Raw genomic sequence first — 19,031 nt, forward strand, 5'->3', positions numbered from 1 at the left:
CGGAGCGACTTTCTGCGCTTGACCTGAATGGCGGTCTTCACTCTCGGTGGCCTCCCCGAAGACGAGCTAGGTCAAAGTAAATGTGGGCGGATTTATTGTCCACCACCCCCATGCGACAAAACTTTCTTTTTTTGGGGTGAGAGGCATGACTCGAAACCATGCCATCTTTTCTCAACAGTCCCTGCAAATGATCAATGTTACCTGGTTTCCGGAGGAGAGGGGAATGAGTTGCGATCTGTTGCAATAGCGGGCTCCCATTTCTAAGATCCTTTTCATGTCCGTGCCACCGTGGCAAGGACATGAAAATGTGTCTCGACGATGAACCGCCTTGGACAGTTCAGGAAGATGAAAATGTCTCCGTGGAAGATGACGCAAGCGTAAGCCTTGCCATTCTCCCCCCATTGAATATGACAGAACACTTCATCTTACTATGGACAAAAATTCCGACAGGGTCAAAGAGATGATGTAGACTCTGCATTCAGCGACGACGCCCAGACAGTTCTGAGCACTTCACTACGATCATCCATATACAACCACCGATACGAGAACGGACGGACATACCACGCATTTCGAGACGGTGAATATCCCATTCCCAATGATGAAGAAGAACAAAGTCGGCTTGACCTTCTGCATCATCTCTTCAAAATGGTACTCGGTGGAGAGTTGTATACGGCGCCATTACCGAGGGATCCTCATCGTGTACTGGATCTCGGTACCGGAACTGGAATTTGGGCCATTGAAATGGCCGATCGATTCCCGATGGCCATAGTGGTTGGCACTGATTTATCCCCCATTCAGCCCGTCTGGGTTCCTCCGAATGTTCAATTTTACATCGACGACGCCGAAAGTGACTGGGCTTTTTCGGAATCGGAGAAATTCGACTTTATTCACGGTCGTGCTTTATGTGGGGGAATTGCGGACTGGCCCAGGTTTTATGCCCAAGCATATGAAAATCTGAGGCCAGGTGGATGGATGGAAATGCAAGATCATGAATGTTGGCTCAACAGTGATGACGGGGGCATGGATCGAGCGCCGGCTTGTTCAGAATGGATCCATGAAGTGGACAGAGCAAGTACCATGTTCGGAAAGCGACTCAATGTCGCACATCTTCACCGACAATGGATGATTGATGCTGGATTTCAAAATGTCTCGGAAATGATTCGAAAGGTACCCATGCCACTTCGATCAGGTCAACGATGAGCTAACACATGATAGATCCCCATAGGAGCCTGGGCGAAGGATCCCAAGTTGAAAGAAGTTGGCAAACTCATGAGAGTGCAAATGATTCAATCAATTCCCTCCTTCATGCTTGCCTATTACACCAGAATTTTGGGCTACAGCATGGATCGGACACAAATCACTATGGCATTGGTGAAAAGAGAATTTCAGGATCGGAGTCTGCATTTATATTTACGATGGCATTTTGTTTGTGGTCGGAAACCGGAATAGTGCCTGATGACAGAGATTATTTGTGCTTATGTCCCACATCATTTCGAGTGCCGAAAAAGGTCGACAACCCCCTTATGACATGATGACCCTTTTGTTCGAAACTGCCAGAGCTGGCCACGAAGGGTGCGCCTGAGAGTTCTCCTCCTATCCGCTTTACTGCTGACAAGCCCTTGGGCAAGTTTGGAGAAGCTTCCGAACATGCATAGGCCGATACCATTTCTTCCAGCGCTAAAGGAATTGGCGAAGGTCGTACCGGCACATCCCCATTTCAAAACGCGCCTCTTATCGACCGCTTCTTCTTATCCACCACGGCATCTCTCCCACGCCTAGTGCCGAGATTTCCTTACTCCCCCGGTGCTTTCTGGGCTAGTGCCCCAGCCCATACAGTTCGATTCGACGGGGGAGTTGTGTGACGATATACCGGCCATTTTTAGCCTGCTTCCACCATCGGGGCTTCGCAATCGCCGTTATGCCACTGGACGCCGCAGTTGCTACGTGCTTTCTGCTCTCCACTTCTAAGGTCATCCATGTAAGTACTGAGAACGTCCATTTCTATTTTTCGTTTCTATCTTCTCGTTGGATCTCTTCATAAACCCCTCCATCGTGAGGCAGGAATGGCTCTCCCTTCGGTTCTGTCGTACCCTGTTACCGGCCTTGCCAGTTGCTATGTCTTTTATATTCTCGGTCTGGTCATCTACCGTCTCTATCTTCATCCGCTAGCCAGATTCCCTGGTCCCAAATATGCCGCTATCAGCAGATGGCATGAGTTCTACTATGAAGTGGTCAAACAAGGACAATTTACCTTCAAGGTCCAGGAGTATCACAGGAAATACGGTTCGTTGACTCTCCAAAATCAATGAGCACTGAAGAATGTCATTCGTGACCAATCCAATTGTTTCCACTAGGCCCGATCGTTCGCATAGTCCCAGATGAGCTCCATATCCAAGACTCGCAGTTCTACGACACACTCTACACCAAAGCCGGTCGAGTCGACAAGTATGACTGGATGGCCGGTCGCTTTGGCTGTGACACTTCGGTCTTCACCACAGGTCCCGACGATTTACATCGAGTCCGACGTGGTGCTTTAAATCCACTGTTCTCTCGTGCTCGCATCGTCGACCTACAAACCATCATTCGTGAGAAAATCGGCATTCTTCTCGGCCGTATCCGCGAGTTTCAAAAAGATGAAAGAATCCTCCCCATCAACCGGGCCTTCATGGCTCTAACCGGGGATGTTGTGATGGAGTACTGTTTCTCTATGAGCTACGACCACTTGAAGCTGGAGAATTTCGAAAAGACTCTACATGAACCATTTATGGCTGCCAGCATCAGTGGACATCTCTCGCTTCAGTGTCCATGGGTGCCGAAAATTCTCTTCACACTTCCAGAATCGATCCTGCTCAAGATCGAGCCACTTTACGCCTTGGTCTTTCGAATGCAGGCGGTCAGTTTCGCGCTCTCACTGTCGGAAATTCCACAAGGGAAATCTAACACGGATCGACAGGACTTCCGTAAACAAATCACGGCGATGAAAGAAGGCAAAATGGACAGCGTGCTCGAAAAATCCACGCACCCGACCGTCTTCCAAGAATTGATATCTGGCAACCTCCCCCCGTCGGAAAAAGAAACGCTCCGCCTCCAAGACGAGGCCCAACTCGTCGTCGCCGCCGGCGTCACCACTACAGGCTGGGCCCTCAGCACGGCCGCATTCCACCTGATCAACAACCCGCCCGTTCTCGCAAAACTGCGCGCTGAACTCGAAACCGCCATCCCGGATTCCACAGCTGAACTCTCGTGGCTCGAGCTCGAGAAACTGCCGTACTTGGCCGGCTGCGTGCGCGAGGCCGTACGCATGTCCTATGCCGTAACGACGCGGAACCCGCGCATATTCACCAAACCGCTCACGTATGGAGACTGGGTGATTCCACCACGCACGCCTGTGTCCATGACCATCGTCGACGTCAATGACGACGAGGAAATTTTCCCCAACGCCCGGGAATTTAAACCTGAGCGGTGGATCAATCCGCCCAAGACCAAGGACGGGAGTAGTCTGGAGAGATATTTCATTGGATTTGGAAAGGGTACCAGAAGCTGTTTGGGGATCAAGTGAGTTCAAGACGATCCACATTTTCCCGCCTCTTCTGCTGCAAAACCAAACACATCCTTTATATTTCTCCTCGTTGTGTGTTTGAGCCGTTCTCGGTCCGACATATACGAGTCACTTTCCCTTCCCATTCACCTCTGGATTGGATCCCAGTGAACGAGTGATCATCTTGCGCCTTGCTAATCCAGTTAACTTTCTGTCCTCCAGCCTAGCTCACGCCGAACTCTACATGACTCTCGCTGCTGTCTTTCGCAACTTTGCCTTTGAATTGTACGAAACGGACATCTCGGACGTCGAGCTCGCACATGATTTTTTCCTGCCCAGTCCGAAGATGGACAGTAAAGGTGTCAGAGTCAAGGTCTTGAAGGATTAAAGCAACAAGGAGCCGGAGAGTATTGGACGTGTCAAGGGACGAGGCACGCGAGAATTAGGAGTGAGTGGCTGTGTTTGATTGGATAGACAGACTTGCAGTATCTTATATCCTACACTTATCCTCCTATCCTACATCCAAACCTCCTGTTCCCCCCAGTCCCGCCCGGCCTCTAAATCTCAGCTTCGTGATCAGAGGTTCTCCTTTGCCCACATTTCTCGGCCGCACGGGACTCGCCTCTGGCAGCGCCCTCCTTACATGGAATCTCCTGGTTAAGACTCATCTCCATCTTTCCTCGACTCATTCTCGCGCTCCCTGAACCGTTCACCTACCGCCAGGTTCAGCTTGCTTCGGTCACAATACTATGGTACTCCGAATACGACTCATTCCTCCGATAAAATTTCCAATCCCCCTGCTCTGAATGCGTGTTTTCCCCAGCCAATCTCAATCCATCCCTCAACCTCGCCGCTCCATGGCACCCAGCGTATACTAGGAGAGTACGAAGTGTAGCTTGAGGTTGTTTGCAACGCCCACATGGACGGCTGTTGCCAGCAATTCTTGTTCCACTATACAAGATCGTACACGGATGAAATGTTCGTAGATAGTAGTGTACCGGTAGTGGCATACTGTTGTAGAAGAATGAAATGGACGAAGTCCATTTTCTTGAGGATAGCTTGCACAACGGCCTAACCGAGAGATCCCATGCTACTGACCATCCCTACTCACTTCATGTTTGGCAACTTGGAAATTGGATGATATTAAACCCAGGATTCGGCGATTTCTATAGGGTATTCGGAGATTGATAGAACAGAAGGGTATAAGAATAAGCCACCTTAGCCTCGCATCTCCGGATCCACCGGAAGCCGATGTGACATTCGTCTGCGGTACAAGGTATTGCCTACAAAACTTTGTCTTGGCCTGAACCAAATCTTGCAAAATCAAAGTTGGCTGCCAGTGATAATAGAGCTACGAGGGCCACACCAGTGGAACAGAGAGGAGATTCGACAGAACGGCTGGCAGCCGCGTACCAAAGAAAGAAAGAAGGGGGGATGATAAGAACGCGAATGGGAATGGTACAACCTAGGTAATCGCAATTGTGGGGGAAATAAATCGAGTCCCAAAAAGGGTTGGATATCATTGTCAGGTCTCCCGTCTCGTCTCCTAGGTGGCCAGGAAGGTATGTAGAGATAGTCTTGTCATCGTCGTTGTCCTGAGCGTTCACCCAAGAACCAAGGCCAAGAGCGAAAATTGGTCAGAGACTAGAAACTGGATCCAGAAGCAACAATTCTCGAAGCTCTTAGGTTAGATTCGAGCATGTTCTTGATGAGAGCTGTTGAGCCAGCGTGGAGCAAATTGGTCTTGTCCATTCGCTATCTCGCGACATCTTCATGGAGATCTGTCTCGCCCTTGTCGATCGAGTTCGCCACCTCTTCCACTGACCCTCGATACCCTTTCTCATGCACCACGCCTCCTTCGGTTTCGCGAAGAGCTTGCGCTGCCATCTTCTCTCTCTCTTCTTCTGTGGCATTGTACCAATGACTCGCAACATGGAGATCGTCACCGAACACGTCTCCAATCTCCTCAAGAGTTCGCCCCTTGGTCTCCGGAAACAGGAAGTATATGATGACGATGTACAGGGCGCTGGGGATAATCAGGACCAAGTAGAATTTCCAACCGATTTCGTTCAGTGCAACAGGGGCGCCGACGAGCGTGACTTCGCTGGCGAGGTAGAATGCCGATAGTCCCAGTGCTACGCCGTGTGGTCTGAGGTGATTTGGAAAGATCTCCGCGACGTAGACGTATTGTGTGGCATCGATAAAGAAGCACCACCAGAGAATGTAGAAGAAGACGAAGAACACTTAGGAGAGCGATTAGAACGTGATGCAGCTATCAGGGAGGAGTCTGAAACCGACGTCTCAGACCTAAGGCCGCTGGGTGAAGCGACGGAGGCATCGACGCCAAGTATATGGGGAGGAGCACTTACCAGCAGCTCGCAAGCCCGCCTTATTATCAGTATTGAGGAATTCGGCCGTGAGCGCACAGAGGAAGATGACCGAAACAACGCAGCCGATGGAGCCGATGAGCATGAAGATCCGTCTGCCAAAGCGGTCGATGAAGAGGGCGGTCCACGTGTTGCCAATGATAGTGAAGCTAGTCCAGCACGCATTGAGAAGGAGGGGGACGGATCCGGTGAGTCCCAAGCTTGCATATATCAAGACACCCTGTTGAGATGTTTAGCCGACGACTTCCGTGATGCTTCTGTTGGGGGAGGGAGAAGATTCAGGATTGTCCTCACGTAGTTCGTCATCACAAAAATACCTAAGAACTGGTCCCCCCACATCAAAATAAAGGCCATCAGGGCACGTTTTCGATTGGCCGGGGTGCGGAAGAGCTCAAATCGGCGGTTTGGAAGGCTAGCATCCATCTCGTATTGTTTCTCCATGAGCCAGAATTCCCGACGGGCAGTGACATCTTCCGGATCGGACGGTGTTCGGTGCAGTCTCTTGACGATGTCGAGTGCTTCCTGTCGACGGCCTTGAGAAAGGAGCCAACGTGGACTATACGGTATCATTTTGCTTCCGGCGAGGAGGATGATAGGGAAGACAACCTGGAAAGCTAGGGGGAAGCGCCATGCGAATTGGGCGGCCGGGTCGTTGGCGGACATGAAGAAACAAGCGTAGCCCAACCAGCCCGCCAGGCTGTATCCGAGCGCATACATGATGCCTGTGACGCAGACCATCGCACCACGAGTTTCGGGTGTAGCCACTTCCGCTTGATAGATTGGGACGACGCAGGCGAGAATGCCGGCACCGAGACCGGCAATGAACCTGCCGACAAGAAACATCGCCATATCATAAGCACCGGCACAGAGAGCACCGCCGAGGATGAGAATGACTGATCCCATCTGCATGGTCCGTTTACGACCATATTTGTCTGCCGCCCAAGCTTGGAAGATACATCCAGCAATTGCTCCGGCAGAGTTGACGCCATTCAGGGCGCCGATCATGTTGGTTGTGTGAGCATAGCCAGGCTCTCCTTGGACCGCCAGGTTAAAATAGGTGTAAAAGTTGGGCTGGCCGACAGTCGATCCGATGATCGCCAGACCGTAGGCTGTAGATATGGTACCTAGGGCGACAAAGACGACAACCCACAGGTTATACGCGTTGACGATGATTTTGTGCAGCATTTTGACAATGCGCTGAGTGGACAGGGGCAAAAAACCAAAGGCCCGAACAGAGAAGGGAAAGACAGGGATGAAGGAGGTACAGGGAGACAAGGACTGAATCATACCTGCCAGACGTCCTCCCTGCATATATTTCAGGCCTTACCATTGCCATGAGGAATTCTCCAACCGTATCCCGAGGGAAAAATGAATTCCGAGGGGCTCGGAAGTAAATGTGTCGGTCATCTCACCTGTCTCGACTCCACTTGCCGTCGTTTCAGAGACTCGGATTCGGCGTACTGACTCAGGAACATGATATTCAGAGTGGAGAGTGTCAAGATAACACGGAGAATGCCCACGGGGGAGTCACTATGTGCGGGGAAGGCTGTGAGATTTTTGTCAATCGCGGGTAGCTCAAGTCAAGTTCTCGCTACCGAGAGACTCCTGGAGACATGATATCCACTTGCGAACCAGAAAATTCGTACCGGCTGCCTCTTTTCTAGATACTCTGGTGAGAAGGTGGAACTTGGAAGAGAGGAGAGTGAGAGGAGAGTTGGAATCGCGGTTCTGGAGGTTGGAAAAAGCTCCTCATCACGTGGTCATCGGCGCTATAAGTCGTCCAGTCCTGAGCCGAGGCGGTTGCGGTACACTCCGACGGCTTTGCAACGTTCAAAGAGCTACAAAACTATTCCTTGCCGATTGTATAGACCTTGGTCCATCAGTCCCATTGGCCGCGGAAGGAGCTTTTCTGCCAGAAAGAGGGGTTAAGTGATCTCATCAGATTGAATCAGGACACAAAACCAATTTTGCAAAGGTCTAGATATCCAACCACCTAGTTCTGCGGACGAATTTGGACATGGTATCCCGGCCCCAGAGTCAATCGTCTCTCTGCCTTCCTTGGTCAATTAAAACCTCAGGTCCCAGCCAATCTGTGGTCCCAACCGGGGCAACTCATCTGCAACGCTCTGGACATCCTTATCACCACGCCCACTGAGACAAATGACCAGAGTCTCATTCTTCTTCATCCTCTTGGCCACCTCCATTGCCCCAAAGATAGCATGGCTGGACTCGAGTGCAGGGATGATACCCTCGGTCTCACTCAGGGCGCGGAATCCAATCAGCGCCTCAGCATCCGTTGCATTCATGAATATTGCCCGCTGGTTGTCTTTCCAATTTGACAATTCCGGCCCAACGCCAGGATAGTCGAGCCCGGCGGAGATGGAATGCGTGTCGCTGATTTGACCGTGCTCGTTTTGCAGGACATACGTCCTCACGCCGTGCAAGACCCCAATGGATCCGCCCGACAGTGTGGCCGAGTGCTTTTCGGTATTGACACCTTCTCCACCCGCTTCCACGCCGATCAACTTCACGGACGGGTCCGAGCTGAAAGGGAAAAACATGCCCACGGCATTGGAGCCGCCCCCGACACAGGCCATCACAGTATCCGGCAATTTACCGGTGAGCTCTATCATCTGCTCCTTCGTTTCCTGCCCAATGACGCTCTGGAAGGTACGGACGATGGTGGGGAATGGATGAGGCCCAATGGCTGAGCCAATGATGTAGTGGGTCGTGTCGAGGTCGACCACCCAGGCTCGTAAAGCTTCATTGACTGCGTCTCGCAGTGTGCGGGATCCGGCCTCTACGGACACCACTTTCGCACCCAGGAGTTTCATGCGGAACACATTGAGAGCTTGTCGACGAACATCTTCGGCGCCCATGTACACCACGCACTCCATGCCGAATTTGGCGCAGACGGTCGCTGTCGCCACTCCATGTTGACCCGCACCGGTCTCGGCGATGATCCGGGTCTTGCCGAGTCGTTGCGCGACGAGAATCTGGCCTAGAGCATTGTTGATCTTATGACTCCCCGTGTGGTTCAAGTCTTCTCGTTTTAAGTAGATCTGAGCACCGCCGACTCGTTCTGTCAAGCGGCCAGCCAAATGGAGTGACGAAGGTCGGCCCATATACGGGTAGTAGGATCTGTATTCTTTCCAGAATTCGGGATCGTTTTTGGCTTTTGTGAAGCCTTCTTCGAGTTCTGCCAGGCAGTCCATCAGTGACTCCGGGACGTATTGGCCCCCAAATTGACCAAATCGAGCAGGAATGGCGTCGGGATTGGGGGCTGTGCCATTCGTGGACGAGTTGAGAGCATCAAGTTGGTCCGCAAGACCAGGTTCTGAAGGGACATCGGCATCAGTTATGACTTTGTCCACTTTCACCCGAGAGCCATTGGCCGCAGAGTTGGGTTCCTTCGCAGCGGTCATTGTCTCGGCCGTTCCCCCTGCTTTCGCCATGCCATTCGTGTCGTTGAAATCGCCAGCCTTTCTCCCCGTGATTTGCGCGCAATATTCTTGAACAGCTTTTGCCCGTTCACCTTCCTTGGCATGACCCAACGTCGTCACGATTTGGCTCCCAATGACCACTCCTTCTGCGATCTGCGATACACTCAAGAAATGTTCTCTCGTGCTCACACCGAATCCAACGGCAGTAGGAACGCCGCCGGAATATTGATGCACTCTTTCAAGCAGTTCGGGCAACTGTGTGTTTAATGTGCCTGTAGCTCCCGTGACGCCCATTCTCGACACGACGTAGATGAAAGAGTCGGCGATCTTGCAGAGGAGCTTCATTCGTTTTTCTGACGTTGCGGGCGCAATCAGAGGTACATATGACAGACCGGCTGTCGTGCAATTATTTCTGAATCGGACTGCCTCTTCAGGAGGCAAATCCACCATAATGAATCCATTAACTCCAGCCTCTCTGCAGTCCTTCAACATACGATCTTCACCGTAGCGGAGGAGAGGGTTGTAGTAGCCCATGAAGAGGACAGGAACTCGTAGACCTCGTTTCCGAGCATCTCGTACGAATTGGAGGGAAGAGGATACGGTGATGCCATTGGCGAGAGCGACAGTGTTTGATTTTTGGATCGTCGGTCCGTCGGCAATGGGGTCGGTAAAGGGAAGTCCAAGTTCGATGATGTCTAGATGCCACGGTCAGAGTACAGAGCATGTGAAGCGGAGAGTGTCCATACCAACGCCACCAGCTTGAAGACCCAGCATAATATCTGGGGTCTCTCCTGCGGTGGGATAACCAGCGGTGAAATACCCCACCAGTGCAGTTCGATTTTCCTTTTTGCATTGAGCGAAGGTCTCTTTGATGGCTTCCATGCTGACGGAGGATGAAGATGTGAGCGAGTGTAAGGGATAACGTCGAGCTCGGAGGAGGAATTTATAGACCGTGGGTGAGGAATGTTGAGTCACTCGACCCAAACATGAGAACATTAAACAAGCGAATGGCTCCGGAAAAAAAAATTTATGGTTAGTGAAATGTCCCTGCATAAGTGTATCGACAACCCCCCCTTTGGGAGTTCACGGCCCGCCACCTGCGGCTATTGCCCAGCGGCCTTCGCTCAGCCTTGCCCAACAACAGGGAGCCCACTTTCGGTTAGGCAAAGTTTCAACACCCCCCAAAGAAACTATCAATGAGTGTGGACCATTTTATAAAAAGTACGTCTTCTGTGATCTAATGGTATACACACCACGGTACTATTGCCATAGAAATTCTAATGTCGGCTAATGCCCCAGTCCGTAATTTGGCAGCCGACCGCTCAAGGATATCTAATGGTATCGTCCCTCTTGCGTCTTCATCTCACGGCTGTGACTCACCAATGCCTTGAGGCCACACGGAGATAAATTATGCCGGCCCCTCATCGGTTTCTGGTGCGAGAACTAGGATACGGTCGGTTGTTTTCGTCACTTGGGTCTCGTCATGATATCGTCCACATCCTGCAAGGTCTGAACGTGAGCCAGTTTGGGCTTGACCACTCCAATCTCTTGCTCATCCTTCATGACACCTCGCTCCACATCCGGGGAAACTGTAATGACTTCCTCTACCGTCTCTTTCAGCGCCTTGGCGCTTTTCCGTCTTTCGTAAATCTCCAAGGCCTTATTGATACAAGTGGCGATGACGACAAGCAGCGAGTTGACGATCGGACCCCACTGGCCAATGGCAACGTCGGGCTCGTTCACCGGTAGATTTCCAGACAGGAGGGTGATTTCATTGAGAACGATGTTGACCACCATTAGAGGGAGGCACAGGATGTCGATCAACAAGCTCAAAAACATCCAGGGGACACCCAAGGCCAGGACAAGAAATTTCTTGTACGTCCATTGTGCTCTTTTGAAATAGCCAATCAATACAAAGTACCCCCCATACCAGCTTTCCATTGATGCTTTGTACACCGCTTTAGTCATGTCCTCGCGGTATCTGGGGTGGATTAGGTGAGCCATAACACCTCGGAGACACATCTGAGAGGGGGAATGTTCGATGGTATCCAAACTGACGGCAGCGTACGCGGCAAATTGGATTGGTCCAACCAGGACGTACGCCAGTCCCGAATATCGGTTCTCCAGAAGATGCCGCGGAACCGCCATAATCTCGGAGTGGTACCGCATTGGTTTCGTCAAAGAAAAGCACTTGTACGTACAGTTGAACTGGGGGTTAGCCAGCTCGATCGGATATTGGAGCAGGATTCCGGTGGAAGAATAGCAGGCAGGTTCCGGCTCGCTGAGCGGGGTGTCGAACAATATGGCGCGACCAAAGATCAGAGATACCCCCACCAAGAAACCCCAGCAAATCATGACAATCCGCGCTCGCGAATTCCGCAGCGTCGAGCTCCAATGGATAATGCCAATGTAAGCGAGAGCACCAGTGCTCAAGATCGCCCAGGCGGCCATAATGTCGAGATCGTAGACGTCCGCTCTACTTGTTACGAGTGCCATCAGGTGGATCGCAGAGGTACCAGCATATGTGAGGGCGCTGACCAGGGCACCAATGATGAGCCATTCTCGGGTTCGACCAAAGATTGCAAAGATTAGGGTGACATAGTATAACAACCGTGGGAGGAGGCCGTAGGTGCCAGAAATTGGATAGACACAGTTGATGTGGGTAACTCGTCCGTCGACACCGTCCAATCCTGTTCCATTAGACGACATTTTCTCCAAAGCTCCAGGAAGATTTCCACAGATGGAGAATAGACGTGGCTATTTGGCCGCGAGTTGGTTGTGCATTGCTAGAATCGGGAAATCCTGCGTTTCACCATTGCATCGAGGTTAGGAGAGGGAAGGATGAGCTGAGCGCATGTGTTGAACGTCGCTCCTCTGTGAGCAGCATACGGGCGCATCCGATGCATCTATTTTGATATCGCTAGATGAGCGAAAGAGAAGATGAGATGAGGGGGGCGCACCTCTGGTTTACTTATTGGCAGCAGCTTTTAGTCTCAAGTGAAAATACGAATGCGAAGGCTTGTTACTAATTCCATACCTTTTTGAGTATCAAGTGCTGCTGTTTGGTGGCATGGCCTTATGGCAGGCAAACTACTGTAATTGGTTCAGCCTTGGGAAGATAACCTAAGTTAGCTAGTGAAACACGGGATCAAAAGGGCAGCATGCCAATCATGCCAAAGAGGGTCCAATAGGAGCTTCGCTTCCATTTGCTGCCTAGGTCAGGTTGCAATTGCTACACTGCTGGCACGAGCAACACGAGACCAAGACAAGGGACCAAGGGGCGATATAAATAAGGTTAGCTTGATTCTGGATTCGTAGAATAATATGGTGGTATCGAACGAAAAACCCATCCTTCGTCGTCCCCTTTTAATTACCGGAGTTCTGCCTAATCTTCCCTCTTTCTCTTGTGTCCTGGCGCCTACAAGGCGACCACCGGGGAGACTTTCTTTATCACACATGAACCGCCGTCACGTAGAGCCTTGAACAAGACTTGGACTTTTTCCTCTGACAAGGTCCTTCATCGCTCGCGACCACCTGTCTCTCTCATCAATCCTCATCGTGTGATAAATATGGCGCTCGTCATCGAGGGTGACTGGGAGGTACCTCCTGCCACAGCCGCTCGAGAACCTTCCACGAGCTCGCTTGTCTACCTCGATGTAGTCATTCAGTCCGCACAGCTCAAAGGCTTCCTTCACGCCCACCAGATCTGCAGGCTCTTCGCCACTCTGCTTTATTGCCGCGAATGATTCTTTGATTCCCTTGACAGCACCTCCGAAGCCGGTGATTGGGAAGATCATAGTTCGGTACCCTAATTCTCTGGCCTTGTCCACTGTTATCTTGGGTGTGCTCAGATCATCCGAGGCATCGCACAGGGGTTCGGACTGGGAATACTTCTGCCTTATCTCCCTCAACGCCCCGTCTCGGACATGGGGCATCATTGCAAGGATGGCCAGACCCCAAGAGACCGTAGATTGCATGGTGTCCAGACCGGCTGCTGTCATGGTCACGTTCAGTGAGGTTAACTCGACCTCATTCAGCTTGCCGTCAGGGTCCAACTTGACATTAGCACGGATGCAGGGTTTATATGAGCCAGCCTCGAGGCGCTCATCCAAATCCTGATCCATGACGGCCATGTAGCGGTTCCTACGAGCACTCATGTCCTTGGCGGTGGTAGAGACGCCGCTGAATGGGTTGAGTCGGAGAATGGGAATATAGTCCGGAGGATTACTGGTCGTGCTTCGAAAGTTGCTGATCGCATTCTCGACGTAGACGATTTCGCGGAACAGAGGCGTCTGGGTTTTGACTCTTGCGTCGTCTCTTGAGCGACTCGCTGTATGGCGAGGACCCAATGGTCAGGGCAGCACCCCTGGAGATAACCTGGGCTTTCGTCAATATCTCACTGCACAAAACATGCGCCAGGGCACCTACCTTGTGGAAGGTATAGAACTCTGGTCTCGAGGCTGTTGCGGAAGAGTTCTGGGTGAGAATCGCTTTCGCCGTTGCCGCAGTATTGATGACGAGGACCGGGAAGATCATGATGCCGAGAATATAACTTTGTAAGCCGTGTTGGTGAGGGGATGCGCAGCTGCGAGTTGATCGAGACAGAGGTGCAGAACATGCTTAAACGTGAAATACGTATATGAGCAATTGTTGCGATAGTGGGAGGTTGTCGTTCCATCTCCCCGTGAGGCTCCGTGCTGGAGCGTATAGTCTCGCATGAGTGCTTCCGGCACCCAGATCGGAGGACATGGGTTTGCTGATGGCTCGCTCGTGCACCGAGTGATCATTTCCTTCTAGTATTGCAGGGCTGGGATTATATGCTGCTTCCGACATTCGAAGTGTCAAGACGTTCCAACGTCAAAGGGTCGATATGCGAGCCTCCGGAAGCTCGGAACTAGCGTGCCCATATGCCCAGCAAGAGATCGAGATGCTGTCCCTAGGCCAGACATGACGAAGCACGGGACATGCAGACATCTTCGACAATAAGTGATGAAATGGACTATCTCCAAATGCTGACCGTGATGAAGACGGAATCGGGAGTTGGTGGATCACGACCTAGTCGGGGAGCGTCCGCTGGGAGGACATCTCAGCCCACACGAGCAAACCATTTGAAGTCATGACGAACACACGACAAACATAAGAGTCTGCCCGCCTTCAACGGACAAGGTCTTCATCGTTGGTGGTGGTCCCGTTGGACTGGCTCTCGCTCTTGATCTAGGGCGGCGAGGGTCGCGTTCGACGCTCATTGAACGTAACAGCGGTACAGGCACCGAGTTTCTGGTTAAGGCCGACTATCTGAATGAGCGAAGTATGGAGATTTGCCGAACACTCGGGCTTCGAGATGAAATCGCCAATGCTGGCTTCCCCGACGACGTCTCAAGGGATACAGTATTCTGCACGTCGCTCAATGGCTATTTTATCGGTCGTTTAGAGATGCCTTCTACGCAAGATCGAATGCTTCCTTCATCCTGTCGAGAGATGCACAGGAGGTGTCCACAATTTTGGTTTGACCCGATACTCGCCCGAGCTGTTGCCCGGCAAGGGATGACAAGCATCCAGTACGGCACCGAGTTTGTCAGTCTCGAGCAGGACAACACGGGAGTGACTTGTCGAGTTAGGCGAGGCGAGGATGGCGCGGATGAAGAGATCCGTGCAGATTATCTCGTGGGCTGTGACGGTCTCGCGAGTCGGGTCCGCAAGGCTGTCGGCATTGAGTGGAGCGGTCTTCAACTTGGCTATTCTGTCAGCGTGATTGTCAAAGTCGACAACCTCGGTCAATATCACCCCCTGCGGATGGGTGAGCGATATATGTTCATTGGCCCAGAAGGTGTCTGGTCGAATCTTACTGCCATTGATGGGCGTCAATTGTTTCGATTCACTGTGGTTGGCTCGGAGGAGAAGCCGGACCCTGCACAGGTTGATATGTATGGCTTGGTCCGCAGAGCATTTGGCCGAGATGACATCCCTGGCGGCGGAGTCAATTCACGGCCGAGACATTCGCTAGAGGCCGTGTTTTTCTGTGCGGAGATTCTGCTCACACCATGTCACCCGCCGGAGGCTGACAAACAACGAGTTCTTGACAGAAGATGATCGCCGGCCTTGAGCAGGAGTTTCGCTCTCTGGGTATCGCCATGGGCTATGAGTATTCTGCTTCGCCAGCGATCGCCGTTGATGGTTCACCTGCACCCCCGGACGAGCCCAGCACGTACACTCAGATATCACGACCTGGTCATCGCGCACCGCATTGCTGGCTGGACCGCGATAAATCCATCATAGATCTGTACGGCACAGGATTTGTTTTGCTTGGCTTTGGTGCTGGTGATCTGGGTGAAGAAAAGCTACTCCATGTGGCGAGCTAAAGAAGTATGCCTGTGAAATTTGTGAGGATTGATGATGCAGAGGCAGCCCGTCTATATGAACATGGACTGATACTGGTGCGACCGGACGGCATGGTGGCGTGGCGGGGTGACTCTCTCCCGCAGGAAATCCACAAGCTCCTTGATAGGGTGTGTGGTGTGTCGGACACAGATGAATAAGCGTGTGTACAGCATGATTGAATATAGTTTATAGTAGCTAGTTACTTATAGTTTAACAGAGACTTTAGGCGTCTCTGCGCCTAGACCACTAATCAGATTCCTTACTCTCAGCTCAGTACGGCGTACGATTTAATCGCGCACTATGTCGCACTACTAGACCTAAAGGTTACAAGGAAATTTAGGCGGCAGCGTAAGGGTAGGGAATCTACTGGGTTCCTAGACGCCCGTCTAAACTAGATGCCTAGCCGAGAGGTAAGTATAGCCGATCGTAAGGGGTCAGATTAGGCCCCCGGTATGTTTGCTCAGTTAAAGCTTAGGTTAAAGTAGCCTTCGCTCACCCTCTAGGATTAAACCGTAAATGGTAATTAGGTTTTCGTGCTCGAGTATCATTGCCCAAACCCCAGGCGACGGCAATGGTATGCTAGCATCCCATTTTTTTCAACCCAGCACTATATCCTTCCAGACCAGCCCTGGCTCAAGGGCCCTATCCAATGCCTCCGTCAATATGCGTCCCAAACCCTCCCGGTAGTATATGCCACCCTGTTGTGAAACCAGCATAACATTATAAACGCCATAATCCCGTCGTGACAAAGTTTCCTCCACACCATCTGGCAGTGATCCTTCCCAGATGGCCAGTTCATCCTCGGTAAACCGACTGACTCTAGACAAGACCAGAAACTCCAGGGGAGTGCCAACCCGTGGCATCCAAGAAACATCGAGGTCAATTGTGCCACACCATAATCCATTTCGATCCGCTATGCCTGCTCGAATCAGACCTGGGTCCGCCGGAGCCGGTCTCACCGTCGACAAGGCGCTCGGACCTGTGAGCCTTTTTCTTAAAGGTGAAATAACCGATTTGTGAATCAATGCGGGAGAGGTGAGTGGGAATAACGCCGCTATCGTCCGGAAGTGCAACAGAGGAAACTTGGTGCTCTGGTTGTGGCTGGACATCGGTCCCGGATAGTCCGGTCGTTCCAAGGGGGGTGTGACTCGCTCATAATTCTGTTTTGGAAATGAATGTATTCCACCATCCGAGTCAGCGTGCCATTCAATCCATGATCGGGCAGTTTCGGTATATTTCCATTGAATCTCTCCAAACCAGCCGGACCAAGACCAGCTGGGAAAACCTGGTCTCCGGATGAGGCGTTTGGTGGATTCCCAGATCAATGACGAATCGAGCATCGTTTCCATTGCCCCATAGTAGATCTTGGATCCAATTCTCTTTTCCAACACCAGTTGCACCCCTTCAAACGCATTGAGGATGTCTGTAGGGTTGGTTAATTCTCGGCGTGTGTATAACTCCACCGCTGACGTGAATTGAACAAATGGCTTTTCTCGGAAGATTCTTGTCGGCATGTCGATCGAGTCTAATGACCAGCCGTTATGTCGTGGCATCTCCATGTCCTCGCTGAAAGTCGTCCGTCGACATTGGTAGTATATTCGCCCATTGACAAAAAGGAGGCACCGCCGCGAGAGCATTCTTTCTTGAAACGTCCAAGCACGGGAATCCCATTGTGAGGTCGAGATATAGTCTGGGTCAGGTTAGCGGCCAGCCCAAAGCCCCCAAAAAGGGGCCAAAACATACCTTCGGCGAGATGTGATACCATCAGCCGTAGACCAGGCTTGACTTCTTCGATCTCTTGGTGGAACATTCGCGATTCTTTTCTCACTCCAGGTAAACCCGCATTGGCGTCCTTGCCCGAGCCGGCCACCACCGTCAGAGCAGCACGAGCATAAACCCAGTCATCGTGGTATTGAAAGCCGTCGTCGTGTAGGAGTGCCAAGCTGTCTGTCCACAAGTATCTCTCCCCTAGCATTTTCGTCAGCTTGATGGCATCTTTGATCGTCCTCGGAAGTTTTTCTTTCTCGAGCTGCCCTGGCTGTGACAGCTTGGGGAGATTCTTGGAGGTGGTGAAGAGCTGGTTGAAGTTTTTCCCCCAAAGATAGCTCAACGCAACATATCGCGAGCTCTGGGCCGTCTCGACAATGCACATATTGTTCACGTCAATTGCCCGAAAGACATCTCTCGGTTGTCCAAGCAAGTCTGGATGGACCAATGATTCTTCGCATTCCTCCCCGTGTGTGGTCTCGCAATCGTGAAGCCACTGACGAAGGATTCGGGAATCGAGGAGATCAGGATACGTGACTCTGCGGCCGAAGAATTCACGGCTAGGGGCGTCGTCCGCCAGCAGAACTATGTATCCGTCTTTGAATGCTTGAGGATCGCTATATATTAGCAGCCGTCGTGTTTTTGGTTTAAACTTGTGTTCGCCGGGTTTGTCGGGGTCGGGTCCCAGGTCTTCTTGTCCATCCACCACCCATCGGGCATAACAGACCGGATCGTCATCGGTAATCAAACTGGGGGTACGTTGGTCAGGAGGTCGGTCTGCAATCTCGAGGACGAGCCGACAAAACGGACAGTGTGTTCGCCTCCGAATTTGGGACAATCTACCCAAATATCGGAATTTATGTTGTCTTTCGTACTCATTGTCTCCGGGTTGGACGCAGAACGATTCCACTCTCAAATCAAGACGCTGACATATATCGCAAAGGTAGGATTCTTCTGGGGCATTCCGATCATCCTGGACCTGTTGGTTAACCAACCTTTTTCTTTCCGTAACAATCGTAAAGGTGAACGTACCCCTGCTTTAACCCAACTCGAGGGAAGTCGACCAAGCTGTCGGAACTTTTTGGTGAGACTGAGGATCGCGGCAGTAGAACCCTCGGCAGGTTCCAGAGTCGACATCTGAATGCATTTCGTGGTCAGTTGTAAGAGCAGTTGGACGAAGGATGGGCAGGCTCTTACAGGAAGATAATGGGTGGAAATAAAGGAGTGTCGAAGGTGGGAGGTCTCTTTGTGGTCGCAGGGGAGAGGGGGAGACAAGCGATACTAAGGATGCGTATGCACAGCAGATGGAGATGGGCAATAGAAAAAAGGACTGGCCCGCAGCCGAAGCCGCAGACCATTTACCCCCCGGCGTGGGTGAACGAGCTCAGTGGTGATAACGTCATACAAAACAACGGGTCTCCCCAAGAAGTCACTGAGATCGTAACCTCTCCTCAATTTATATCCATCCAGCGAGCGAAGTAGAGATACTCAGTAGATCCTGGTGAGGCTCGTCTCTCT

General features: G+C 51.6%; 8 protein-coding genes across 8 annotated transcripts; 3 read left to right on the forward strand and 5 right to left on the reverse strand.

The window, feature by feature from the left end:
- Nucleotides 1-305: 305 nt before the first annotated feature.
- On the forward strand, nucleotides 306-1,449 carry Z518_04366 (uncharacterized protein; the record flags this gene model as incomplete). Its single annotated transcript, XM_013418072.1, has 3 exons — nucleotides 306-377; nucleotides 451-1,167; nucleotides 1,216-1,449. The coding sequence occupies 3 exons, from the start codon at nucleotides 306-308 to the stop codon at nucleotides 1,447-1,449; spliced, it is 1,023 nt and encodes a 340-aa protein (XP_013273526.1).
- A 614-nt stretch (nucleotides 1,450-2,063) lies between these two features.
- On the forward strand, nucleotides 2,064-3,926 carry Z518_04367 (uncharacterized protein; the record flags this gene model as incomplete). Its single annotated transcript, XM_013418073.1, has 4 exons — nucleotides 2,064-2,283; nucleotides 2,355-2,893; nucleotides 2,954-3,555; nucleotides 3,761-3,926. The coding sequence occupies 4 exons, from the start codon at nucleotides 2,064-2,066 to the stop codon at nucleotides 3,924-3,926; spliced, it is 1,527 nt and encodes a 508-aa protein (XP_013273527.1).
- Nucleotides 3,927-5,293: 1,367 nt separating this feature from the next.
- Nucleotides 5,294-7,110, reverse strand: Z518_04368 (uncharacterized protein; the record flags this gene model as incomplete). The annotated part of the gene is made up of 3 exons (XM_013418074.1): nucleotides 5,294-5,781; nucleotides 5,908-6,145; nucleotides 6,220-7,110. 3 exons carry the CDS (start codon nucleotides 7,108-7,110, stop codon nucleotides 5,294-5,296), a joined length of 1,617 nt encoding a protein of 538 aa, XP_013273528.1.
- Nucleotides 7,111-7,991: 881 nt separating this feature from the next.
- Z518_04369 (tryptophan synthase) lies at nucleotides 7,992-10,250 on the reverse strand (the record flags this gene model as incomplete). Its single annotated transcript, XM_013418075.1, has 2 exons — nucleotides 7,992-10,063; nucleotides 10,115-10,250. The coding sequence occupies 2 exons, from the start codon at nucleotides 10,248-10,250 to the stop codon at nucleotides 7,992-7,994; spliced, it is 2,208 nt and encodes a 735-aa protein (XP_013273529.1).
- A 585-nt stretch (nucleotides 10,251-10,835) lies between these two features.
- On the reverse strand, nucleotides 10,836-12,077 carry Z518_04370 (uncharacterized protein; the record flags this gene model as incomplete). The annotated part of the gene is made up of 1 exon (XM_013418076.1): nucleotides 10,836-12,077. The coding sequence occupies one exon, from the start codon at nucleotides 12,075-12,077 to the stop codon at nucleotides 10,836-10,838; it is 1,242 nt and encodes a 413-aa protein (XP_013273530.1).
- A 758-nt stretch (nucleotides 12,078-12,835) lies between these two features.
- Nucleotides 12,836-13,904, reverse strand: Z518_04371 (uncharacterized protein; the record flags this gene model as incomplete). Its single annotated transcript, XM_013418077.1, has 2 exons — nucleotides 12,836-13,698; nucleotides 13,769-13,904. 2 exons carry the CDS (start codon nucleotides 13,902-13,904, stop codon nucleotides 12,836-12,838), a joined length of 999 nt encoding a protein of 332 aa, XP_013273531.1.
- Nucleotides 13,905-14,332: 428 nt separating this feature from the next.
- Nucleotides 14,333-15,727, forward strand: Z518_04372 (uncharacterized protein; the record flags this gene model as incomplete). The annotated part of the gene is made up of 3 exons (XM_013418078.1): nucleotides 14,333-14,436; nucleotides 14,510-15,344; nucleotides 15,452-15,727. The coding sequence occupies 3 exons, from the start codon at nucleotides 14,333-14,335 to the stop codon at nucleotides 15,725-15,727; spliced, it is 1,215 nt and encodes a 404-aa protein (XP_013273532.1).
- Nucleotides 15,728-16,342: 615 nt separating this feature from the next.
- Z518_04373 (uncharacterized protein) lies at nucleotides 16,343-18,650 on the reverse strand (the record flags this gene model as incomplete). Its single annotated transcript, XM_013418079.1, has 3 exons — nucleotides 16,343-17,436; nucleotides 17,490-18,486; nucleotides 18,546-18,650. The coding sequence occupies 3 exons, from the start codon at nucleotides 18,648-18,650 to the stop codon at nucleotides 16,343-16,345; spliced, it is 2,196 nt and encodes a 731-aa protein (XP_013273533.1).
- Nucleotides 18,651-19,031: the final 381 nt, after the last annotated feature.

Source organism: Rhinocladiella mackenziei (assembly GCF_000835555.1).
Source record: "Rhinocladiella mackenziei CBS 650.93 unplaced genomic scaffold supercont1.3, whole genome shotgun sequence".
NCBI lineage: Eukaryota > Fungi > Ascomycota > Eurotiomycetes > Chaetothyriales > Herpotrichiellaceae > Rhinocladiella > Rhinocladiella mackenziei.